A 12031-nucleotide genomic window follows, 5' to 3' on the forward strand; every position below is an offset into this window, starting at 1 on the left:
AAGATTTAGGGGTAGGAGGGCAGTGGCAAGAGATAGTATAAGAAAAGAATTCTACTTGTAGATTTAAGGAAGGTATTGATGGGGAGGAGCTATTCAAGGGAGAAGAAACTATGATACAAAAGAGAAAACTTAAGGGCTGGGAAGGTGGCTCAGTGGTAGAGTGCTTGTATTGCATTCATGAGGCCCTGGGTTCGATTCCCCAGAACCACATAAGCAGAAAAAGCAGGAGGTGGCTCTGTGGCTCAAGTGGTAGAGCGCTAGCCTTGAGCTGAAGAGCTGAGGGACAGCACCCAGGCTCAGAGTTCAGGCCCCACAACTGACCAAAAAAAAAAAAAAAAAAAAAAAATAGAGAGAGAGAGAGAGAACTTAAAAGACAGTGCATTTTCAGTATAATGGTTTCACCGGGCGCCAGTGGCTCACACCTGTAATCCTAACTACTCAGGAGGCTGAGATCTGAGGATCAAGGCCTGGGCAGGAAAGTCCTGAGACTTTCCGCCAGAAAACTGGGAAGTGGTGCTATGGCTCAAGTGGTAGCTCACTTGCCTGAGCTGAAGAGCTGAGGGACAGCACCCAGGCCCAGAGTTCAAGCCCCACAAAAAGGAAAAAGGTTTCCAATTAAATAGAGAGAAAGAAATGACCAGATTAATAAGTCTATGCTAAAATCTGTAAAAGTAAAGACTAAATGGTCTTTATCTGATTTACAGGAAAGAACCATACAGTTAAACAAATACAACACTCAAAACAACTTGTGTGCTGGGTGCCGGTGGCTCACACCTCAGGAGGCTGAGATCTGAGGATCAGGGTTCAAAGCCAGCCTAGACAGGAAAGTTCCATGAGACTCTTATCTCCAATTAATCATCAGAAAATTGGAAGTGGCACAGTGGCTCAAGAGGTAGAGCACTTGCCTTGAGCTGAAAAGCTGATGAACAGCACCCAGGCCCAGAGTTCAAGCCCCATGACTGATAAAACCAACTTGCGTCAATATAGGAATAAAGAGAAACAGACTTATATACAACAACTAGGAATTTTCCATTATTTTTGTATGTCTATGTATATATTTATGTATAGACGTATCTGCAGGTTGCAAAAGGTCAGAGCATGAAGAAGAGCTTGCTTGGGGCAAGGGCTTCCGAGTACAGGTTATGTGATGGCTCATGATGACTTTGTTTGGTTCATCAGGGAGTCCCAAGGCTATTTGGTATGGTGTGGCTGCCACTATCTAAAGCTGGCTATACTGGACTTTTTTGAGCTGCAGTAGGTTGGCAGCATGTTCTGCTTGTGTGCTCTGTTTCTGGGCAGGCCATAACACTTTTTTGCTGAGGGACCTTCAGTCACCCTCAGTTGCCTGTAGTTTCTGGTTCAGCAGGTATTCCTAATTCTCTCTTTCCCAGCCCACCAGGCTCTTGTAGCCTCTGACTTTCTGGCTGTTAAGTTCTGTAGCAAAAGGTTCTCTGTATTGTAAAGTTATGATTGTTTTTTGTCCCTGAACTGCCAGAGAAACATTTTCAAAATGGCAATTCTCTGTCACACACTGGGATACCAGGCACCATTAGTTCTCAAAATCAAGCTGCTCACAATAGATGAGTTTCCATCTCCCAATTCCTGGTCTAGTGGTAAGGTTTATGTGTTGTCTATTTTTCCTGAAGCTAAATTTGGTAATCCTTTGTTAACACTAGTTTTATCTAGTGTTGCTGTTCTTTTTTCCTGATTCCCTGCCCATAGCACGGAGAACTAGATGTAAGTTCCAGATTTCTTACTACTTTCTCTTCTCTCCTTCCTTCCTTCCTTCCTTCCTTCCTTCCTTCCTTCCTTCCTTCCTTCCTTCCTTCCTTCCATCTTTTTGTCTTTCTGTCTCTCTTTCCTTTTTTTGTCAGTCATAGGGCTTGAACTCAGGGCCTAAGAACTGTCCCTTGAGCTTTTGTGCTCAAGGTAGTGAGTGTGTTACCATTTGAGCTACAGCACTATTTCTGGTTTTCTTGTGGTTAATTGGAGATGAATCTCATGGACTATCCTGCCCATACTGGCTTTGAATTGTGATCCTCAGATCTCAGCCTCCAGAGTAGCTAGGATTACAGTGCCCAGTAACTAGCTTCTCCCTTTTTTTTTTTTTTTTGCCAATCCTGGAGTTTGAACTCAGGGCCAATGTGCTATCCCTGAGCCTTTCTGTGCTCAAGGCTAGCACTCTACCACTTGAGAGCCACGGCACCACTCCTGGCTTTTTCTGTTTATGTGGTAGTAAGGAATCGAACCCTGGGCTTCATGCATGCTAGGCAAGCATTCTATCACTCAGCCACATTCCCAGCCTCTTACTACTTTTTCTTAATACTTTTTTGGGGTTTGAGTTCTTCAGTGTAATTTCCTGGGTTTCTATAACTCCTTGGAGTTTCTTATTTTTGCTCTGTGAGGCCTATAGGGCGGGAATCACCCTCTCCCTTCCCCCCCCAGGCTGACATCACCACCACACACTCCAGTCTGCTGGGATGCAGGGCGGCTTGGGAGGCGGGGCACCGGATATAGGGAGGAAGGTGTTCCAGAGAGGAGATCAGAGAGGAGGGATGTGTCAAGGAACCAAGGGACACACGGCTCCTGGAGTAGAGCAGTGCCCAGGCACTTCTCAGGCCTCAGGGGAGACCCAGGCCAGAAGAGAGGCCTGGGGAAGTCCAGTCTGAGGGGAGACCCAAGATAGAAGAGAGGCCTGGGGACATCCACATAGGGCTTAGAGGCTCAGGGCTGAGAGACCTGCGCAGAGCAGAGAGGCCAGCGGAGAGGTGGAAAGGCCTATGAAGAGTCAAGAGGCCTGCAGAGATCGGAGAGGCCCACTGAGAAGTGAAGAGGCCCATGAAGATCGGAGAGGCCCACAGAGATCAGAGAGGCCTGTGGAGAGAGGAGAGGCTGTGGGAAGGAGGAAACAGGAAAAAAAAAAACTTGCCCCCTTGGAGGTTGCAGCTATTCCTAGTTCTGGGGTAACCCAGTACAGGGTTGCAGACCAACTAATAAAACTCTTTTGTCTTCTTTAGCCATGCCTCTGTGGATTTTCCTGCTCTCAGGGTATTACAGTTCCCCTCTCTCAAAATTTAGTTGCTTTTGTGTTACTGAATTACTTGCCCAAAGTTAAACAACTAATTCTTGATAGATTTTTTAAACTATAATGCAAGTCCTAGAATGCAAGAGCAAAACTTATTTATGCAAAGTTTTAAGTGTTCATTGAAGTGTTTATCTCCCCACATTAGGTATTAGGTGATGTGACAAGTGAGCATGGTATTGATATACACCTTAAAAGATACCTTTTGGGGGCTGGGAAGGTGGCTCAGTGGTAGAGCGCTTGCCTTGCATGCATGAGGTGCTGGGTTCGATTCCTCAGCACCACATAAGCAAAAAAAAGAAAAAAGCTGGAAGTGGCACTGTGGCTCAAGTGATAGAGCGCTAGCCTTGAGCTGAAGAGCTGAGGGACAGTGCCCAGGCCCAGAGTTCAGGCCCCACAACCAGACCCCCCCCCCCAAAAAAAGATACCTTTTGGGGGGGTGGGAATTCAGCATTTTTCCTACTATATTATATGTAGTTAATTTACAGTCTTTACTCTCATGAGAGGAGTTGGACTATCAAATATTCCTGGTTTTTTTGGATATGAATAATACCTAAATTTGTTTAGGGAAGCCAGGTGTGATGATGCATGCACACCTTTAATCCCAGCATTTGGTAGACTGAGGCTGGAAAATTTCAATATGGACTAATAGCAAGTTCAAAGCCAGAGGTATAATAAGATTTTTTTTTTTTAAAAAACACACAAACTCCTCCCAGTCCCCCCTACCCCATTTTTTTTTTTTTAAAGACCTAAACTTACTCCTTGTAAGAGGATCTTTTTCAGCCATGCGCTGGTAGCTCACACCAGTAATCCTAGCTACTCCTTTCCTGCCTGGGTGGGAAAGTCCATGAAACTCTTACCTCCAATTAACCATCAGAAAACCAGAGTGGCACTGTGGCTTAAAGTGGTAGAGCGCTACCTTTGAGGAAAAAAGCTCAGGGATAGTACCTAGGCCTTGAGTTCAAGCCCATGACTGACCAAAAAAAAAAAAAAAGTTGTTTTTTTTTTTATTGGAAGACTTAGAGTTTTAACTGGACTTTTATGCACTGACCTTCTCTTTTAGTTATCTATTTAAAATAGTAATGTGAAAGCTCTTTAAATTATAATTTTCTTTTGAGACAGTTATTGTATAGCTTAAGCTAACCTGGAATTTGTGATCCCTTCTCTGCCTTTTGAGTGCAGGGACTGTAGGTATTTGTCACTATGCCTAGATTTAAAATATTTTTTCTTTTTTTAAAAAAGATATTTAAGTTTAATACAAATTTTATACAAAGAAAATATGAAAAAATACTTCCATATGCTAAATAAAATATTTTTTCTTATAGCATAGTCTTGGATGTTTGCCTGCCTGCCTGCCTTCCCTCTTTCCCTCTTTCTCTCTTTCTTTCCTTTTCTTTCTCTTCTGCTGGTCCTGAGGCTTGAACTCAAGGCCAGGTTGCTGTCCATGATCTCTTTTTTTTTGGGGGGGGGGGGGGTCCGGTCGTGGGGCCTGAACTCTCGGCCTGGGCGCTGTCTCTCAGCTCTTCAGCTCAAGGCTAGCGCTCTACCTCTTGAGCCACAGCACCACTTCCGGCTTTTTTTCTTTTTGCTTATGTGGTGCTGGGGAATCCAACCAAGGGCCTCAGGCATGCAAGGCAAGCGCTCTACCACTGAGCCACCTTCCCAGCCCCCCCCCCCCCCCCCCCCCCCCGATCTCTTTTGCTCAAGCCTAGCACTCTTAATCACTTTGAGCCACAGTGCCACTTCTGGTTTTTGAGTGGCTAATTGGATAAGAGTCTCACAGACTTTGCTGCCTGGGCTGGCTTTGAACCAGGATCCTCCAATTTCAGCCTCCTGAGTAGCTAGGATTACAGGCTTTCAGCCATTGGTGCCTGGCCTAGATTTCTCAATATTTAGAAAAACATATATATACAGAATATATAGTCTTTGAAAGTTTTTCTAAAACTAATTGCATTTGATTTTTTCATCTTGGTACTTGCTAAAACAGTCTAGGAAAAAGTAAAACAGGTTAATTAAACCACTGCTTAAATAATTTAGGATGTTTTAGTTGTTTGGTGGCTTAGAGAATTAAACTTTTTCTCCTTCAATCAAAATATTGTCAGTGCTCTCAGAATGAAGAAAAGAATTATTTTAGAGGTAAGTTACCTTGATTTGAGAACTCCTTGCTGTTTTTGTTCTAGCGTGCCTTTTGCTAACCTGCTGGAGCCAGTTAGCTTTTGACTCATGAAGCTTTAGTTTCCTTGCAGAAGTTGAGCTTAAGTTGGGTACAGTGGCTCATGCTTGTAATCCTAGCTCCTTAGGAGACATCCAGATCAAGGTTCGAAGCCAACCGGGGCAGGAAAGTATGTGAGATTCTGTCTTCAATTAACCACCAAAAAGCCAGAAGTAGAACAACAAAACCTCAAGGGCAGTGCCCAGGGCATGAGTTCAAGCTCCAGGACTAGCACAAAACAAACAAAAAAGAAGTTGGGCTTAATCATAATTATAGTCTGTGGAAGTGAAATTCCAATTCTAAGAGATCTAAAATATCAGATTTCCTACCCATGATCTAATTCCTAACAATTTAAAACATATTTGTAAATTAAATAATATGCTAGTAAACAGCAAATAATTGGTTCTGGTACCTATGTAAATAGATGTGGTTTTAAATAATATTTTAAAGTTAGACTGGCATACTTTTTTTTTTGTGGTATTGGGGTTTGAACTTGGCTTCATGCTTTCTAGGCAAGCATATGCCACTTGTGCCACTCCACCAGCTCTTTATCATCATGTTTGAGATAGGATCTTGCTTTATGCTCAGGCATGAGCTATCAGCACCCATTTTCTTCTTTCTCTCTCTCTCTCTCTCTTTTTGTGCCAGTACTGGGGCTTGAACTTTTTTTTGGAGGGGGGGTCTGGTTGTGGGGCCTGAACTCTGGGCCTGGTTACTGTCCTTCAGCTCAAGGCTAGCTCTCTACCACTTGAGCCACAGCGCCACTTCCGGCTTTTTTCTTTTTTCTTATGTGGTGCTGAGGAGTCGAACCCAGGGCCTCAGGCATGCAAGGCAAGCGCTCTACCACTGAGCCACCTTCCCAGCCCGGGCTTAGTGGCACAGTGCTTGCCTTGCATGCATAAAGGCCCCGGGTTTGATTCCTCAGTACTGCATCAATAGAAATAGAACTGGCAAGGGATAGTGCCCAGGCCTTGAGTTCAAACTCAGGCTCCAGGACTAGGGGAAAAAAAAAAAGTAATGCTTTTCCATAGCTATTCTTTTCTCTAGGGTACTTAAAAAACAAAACAAAAACAAAAACTAGTTTTAGATACAGAAATTCAAAATAAAGCCTGTATATGTTGCTTGTAAATTTCATACAGATACTCATTATTATATTAGTGAATGTTTTCTGTTTTTTCTTTCAGAATACCCATGACATGACTGTTTGTAATAATACTTCTTGACAAGAAGTTGATATCTAAAAGTAAAGGAAATTAACAGCTAGTGAGCAGAATTTTGGACTACAAGGATTTTGTATTTATTGCATTAACTACAGCTTCTGTTGCTCAATTCTAAATCAACAGTATTCTTGGAACCCAGGGGGAAAAAGATTTTTGTTTTTGTATTTTTTTTTTTGAAAGAAAAGAAACTGCAATGTCAAGGAAACAAAGCCAAAAAGGTAAGATTACATGTATTCTTTATTGAAGAATAACTATAGCAACTTGGGAATATAGCTTAGTTGTAGAACACTTGCCTTTCATTAAGGCCTGGGTTTAATTCCTTGTACTATGGGGCACAGGGGAATACTTTAGGTAGGGTAATGGTTCAGATGATAAAGAGCCTGCCAGCCAATTCAAGGCACTGAGTTCTAACCCCAGTATTGCCTCCACTCCAAACATATAGTTTTAGAGCAGTAATCCCCACTTAAATCTATGTATCTAAAAACTATTCTTGCTGGAAGTGTAGTTCAGCAATAGAGTGCCTGCCTAGCAATCATGAAGTCCCGAGTTCAGAATCCTGTATTGTCCCCCAACCCCCCAAAAAAAGCCAAACCAAAAGAACAAAACATCCTCTATTCTTTCAGTAGTTGTGTTTTTGTTTTTGTTTTTTTTTGTTTTTGTTTTTGTGCCAGTACTGGACTTGTACAGGGCCTGAGGGCTGTCCCTTAGGTTTTTTGTTTATTTTTTACTTTTGATTGAGGCTGGTAGTCTACCACTTCACTTGAGCCACAGCTCTACTTACAGCTTTTTTTTTTTCTTTTGGTGTTTAATTGGAGATAAGAGTCTTACAGAGTTTCTTGCCCTGCCTGCCTTTGAACTATGGTCCTCAGATTTCAGCCTTCTGAGCAGCTAGGATTACAGGCATGAGCCACCAGCACCCAGCTTGAGAGTTATTTTGTATAGGTGAGTGCTCTACCACTTGAGCCACAGCACCACTTCCGGTTTTCTGGTGGTTAATTGCAGATAAGAGTCTCATGGACTTTTCTGCCTAGTCTGGCTTTGAACCATGATTCTCAGATCTCAGCCTCCTGAGTAGCTAGGATTACATGAGTAGCCATGATTACAGTCATGAACCACTGGCACATGGTTAGGGATTGTATTTCTACCCAAACATCAGAATTGTAATAAACTTGCAGGAAAGCCAGATGCAACCTGTCAGTGAATTTCTTTGGAGAGTGACTGTGTTAGAGAAATGTGGCAGGGATAACTTCATTAAGGTTGTGTTTTGTTTTTTTGTTGGTCATGGGTCTTGAACTCTGGGCCTGGGTTCCTGAGCTTTTTAGCTCAAGGCTAGCAATCTACCACTTGAGCCATGGTGCCACTTCCAGCCTTTTCTGTTTATGTGGTGCTGAGGAATCGAACCCAGGGCCTCATGCATGCTAGGCAAGCACTGTATCACTAAGCCACCTTCCCAGGCCTGCAGGCTTTGTTTTGTAGCCCTGGAGAAAGGAAATGGAATAAGAATAAATTTAGTTTTTGTTTTCTTTAACTTTCTTTCAATATTATTTATCTGGCTTTTTTTTTGGTCAGTTGTGGGACCTTAGCTCTGGGCCTGGGCCTGGGCACTGTCCCTCAGCTCTTCATCTCAAGGCTAGTGCTGTAGGACTTGAGCCACAGCACCACTTCTGGCTTTTTCTGCTTATGTGGTGCTGAGGAATCGAACCCAGGGCCTCATACATGCAAGGCAAGCACTCTACCAACTGAGCCACCTTCCCAGCCCCTGCTCTATCACTCTGAACCTTCATTCCAATTCTGGTTTTTGAGTGGTTAATTGGAGATAAGAGTCTCATGGAGACTTTTCTATCCAGGCAACTATGGTTGGAGCTTCATCAGTAGTAAGACATTTTTTCAAATGTTGGCTCATGGCGGGCACCAGTGGTTCACACCTGTAATCCTAGCTAATCAGGAGACTGAGATCTGAGGAACAGGGTTCAAAGCCAGCCTGGGCAGGAAAGTCCGTGAGACTCTTACCTCCAATAAACCACTATAGAAAACCGGAAGTGGCACTGTGGCTCAAGCGGTAGAGCACTCACCTTGAGCTGAAGAGTGCAGGACAGTGCCCAGGCCCAGAGTATAAGCCCCACCACCGCCAAAAGAAAAAAAATCTAATAGAATGTATGTTCTGTCCTACCCCCCCCCTTCCTGGGGGGGGGGAGGGGCTTGAATTTGGGGCCTGAGCTCTATCCCTGAGCTTTCACTCAAGGCTAATGCTATACCACTTTGAGCCACAGTGGCTACTTCCCTACCTTATTTTCTACCAATAGAATTAGGCAAATATTTGGCATTCTTTTTTTTGTTATTGGTGGTGGTGGTCATAGGACTTAAACTCTGGGCCTGGGCACTGTCCCTCAGCTCCTCAGCTCAAAGCTAGTGCTCTACCACTTGAGCCACAGCGCCACTTCTGGTTTTCTTGTGGTAAATTGGAGATAAGAGTCTCATGGACTTTCCTGCCCAGGCTGGCTTTGAACTGCAATCCTCAGATTTCAGCCTCCTGAGTAGCTAGGATTACAGGCATGAGCCACCGATGCCTAGCTTATATTTGGCATTCTATTCATGTGAAAGAAATTATTGAAGTACTAATTACTGTTGATTAGAATTAAAAGTTACTTTTGATCTAATGCAGAGAGGCACTTAAGCTTCAATTCACTAAAGTAAAGTTTTGAATCTATTCAAGGTGTAATCTACCAATATGAGGTAGCTTTTAAAAGGAAATAACGTTGTGGTCCCAGCTTTTCAGGAGGCTGAAATAAGGTTGGAAAACAAACTTGTTTAACCTAGTGAAACTCCATCTCAAAAAAAGGTGATATTAGGTAGCAAGTAGACAAATAAACATATTATTGCTTTCTCTATTTGGTGGCATCATGATTTTAGAATATGGTGGTTGGGCTATAGCTCAGTGGTACAGTTTTTGACTGGCTTGCACAAAGCTCTGGGTGTGATCCCAGTATTACAAAAAGGAAGGGAAAGGAAAGCAAGAGGGAGGGAAAAGAGAGAGAATGTAAATACAAAATTGACATTGTGCCCCAACTGGCCTATGTAGACTGTTTCCCAGCAACTTTCTCTCTGGCTTAGAGGAGTTTGGCCTTTGGGGCAGCATTGGCAGGACATTTAGGAGGCTAGGATGAGAGTGAGGTAGGAGTATTTATTCCTGTAGTCTTTTTTTAGTTGGTCGTGGGGCTTGGAACTCTGGGCTTGGGCGCTGTCCCTGAGCTCTTCAGCTCAAGGTGAGCCCCCTACCGATTGAGCCACAGTGCCACTTCCAGTTTTCTAGTGCTTTATTAGAGATAAGAAAGAGTCTCACGGACTTTCCTGCTTGGGCTGGCTTTGAACTGTGATCCTCAGATCTCAGCCTTCTGAGTAGCTAGGATTACAGGCGTGAGCCACTGGCACCCAGCTTCCTGTAGTCTTTTCCTGAGGGATAACTGGCTTTTTCCTTTGACCTAAGGTCACAATAACAGTCTTTTGGTCTTTGTCTCTAGTGAGGAACCAAAAATGAAAGAGACATCTCTTTCTGTGGGTTGCAGTCCTCACCATTTAAGAACTAGGAGTAGAGCCGGGCGCTGGTGGCTCACGCCTGTAATCCTAGCTACTCAGGAGGCTGAGATCTGAGGATCCCGGTTCAAAGCCAGCCCGGGCAGGAAAGACCGTCGGACTCCTATCTCCAATAAATCACCAGAAAACCGGAAGTGGCGCTGTAGCTCAAGTGGTAGAGCGCTCGCCTTGAGCTGAAGAGCTGAGGGACAGCGCCCAGGCCCAGAGTTCAAGCCCCACGACTGACAAAAAAAAAAAAAAAGAACTAGGAGTAGTTATGCATATTGAATTTATTAGCTTTGAAGTACTGTACTAGTGCCTTCTAAAGTAGTTGCTTCATTTAAGTTATTTAGATTTTCCTGGTTCAAATTTGTTTCTTGCTAGGATCCTCATGGTAATAGCTGCTTTATTATTGCTATGTTGTTGTTTTATGCTAGTACTAGAGCTTGAACTTGGGGCCTAAGGGCCATTCTCTAAGCTCTTTTGCTTAAAGCTAACTCTGTACCATTTGAGCACTTGAGCCATATCCCCATTTTTGACATTTTGTGATTAATTGAAGATGAGTCTGTTCACAGACTTTTCCTGCCCATGCTGGCTTCAAACTGTGATCCTCAGATCTCAGTCTCCTGAGTGGTTAGAATTACAGGCCATGAGCCACTACTATCAGGCTGTTTGTGTATTTTAAATTACCATCTTAATTGGTATACCAGATAAACTCAAATAATTTTGTTTGGGACATTAACTGAGTGCGTAGTCAGTTTCAGTCAATGAGATACTTCGCTTTTCTTACACTTTGTATTATCCCATGTGGTGTTAAGGGAAAAAAGTTGCTAGATGATATATGAGGCTATTAATAATAGTTCTCTATAGACTCCAAATGCTGTTTTGCTCTCTTCAATTTCTTAAGATTTTGGTGGTTTGATTCTCTATTAAGTAGATTATATGTATAGTGTATTTCTGCTCACCAATACCTCTCTTAGGGGTGAGAGAGTATATTAAGACATTCAAGTTTTATCACTTGGTTGATCCATAGTGATTCTAAGATTTTGATAGTACTTTGGCTGTATAGAATTTTCACTTTTCTATACTGTTTCTCCTTCCAATTAATAAAAATAATTGGGAGTTAACATACTATTATGTAGTTATATGGAAGACTCAGGCTTTACTACTTAATTTGTGTAAGTACAACTGAGGAAGTCTTAAAAACTGCTAGTATTAATATAGGTTAGATCCAAATTAATTCGAGGCTTTTTGGCAATTGGCAAACATTGTTTCTCTTGAAATGATTTAGGGTCTATTCATGTTCTTTTGTTCTTCCATAGCAAGCAGAATATATTTAGAAAGAATAAAGATTAAACTATAAAAGGAGTTTAAAACACAGTTTTAATAATAGCAAAACAATTTGGAAAGCATACTAGCATTTTCTGTATTTTTTATATCCTTCTTTATATCCTTTAACTTGTTGAAAATTTCAATCCTGAGCTACATATAAGTATGGTTTAGGGGTCAATAATGATATCATCTGGAAGTAAAACTCTTAAAAATCCACAGGATATACGGTATTTTCACAATTAAAAAAAAAAAACCCACAGGATTGGAGTTGAATCACAACCTACATTTTAGCTTAAGATTCTCTTAATAGCTGGGTATTGATGTCTCTTGCCTGTAATCCTAACTGCTTAGGAGGTTGAGATCTGAGGATCATGGTTTAAAGGCAGATTGGGCAGGAGAGTCTGTGATACTGCCATCTCCAATGAACCTAAAAATGCTAGAAGTGGGCTGAGAATGTGGCTTAATGGTAGAGTGCTTGCCTAGCATGCATGAAGCCCTACATTTCATTCCACAGTACCACATGAACAGAAAAAGCCAGAAGTGGCACTGTGGCTCAGTCTAGCCTTGAATAAAAGAAGTCCAGAGACAGTGTGCAGGCCCTGAGTTCAAACCCCA

General features: G+C 42.5%; 1 protein-coding gene across 1 annotated transcript in view; it reads left to right on the forward strand.

The window, feature by feature from the left end:
- Positions 1 to 12031, forward strand: part of Spats2 (spermatogenesis associated serine rich 2) — a 66567-nt gene that overhangs the window by 12311 nt on the left and 42225 nt on the right. Inside the window, exon 2 of the mRNA XM_070040482.1 lies at positions 6479 to 6732. Coding sequence (XP_069896583.1) covers positions 6708 to 6732 — 25 coding nt within the window. The 5' untranslated portion in view covers positions 6479 to 6707. The remainder of the gene's footprint in view (positions 1 to 6478; positions 6733 to 12031) is intronic.

Source organism: Dipodomys merriami, unplaced genomic scaffold, assembly GCF_024711535.1.
Source record: "Dipodomys merriami isolate MVZ:Mamm:240054 unplaced genomic scaffold, mDipMer1.0.p SCAF_10, whole genome shotgun sequence".
In the NCBI taxonomy this organism is placed as follows: domain Eukaryota; kingdom Metazoa; phylum Chordata; class Mammalia; order Rodentia; family Heteromyidae; genus Dipodomys; species Dipodomys merriami.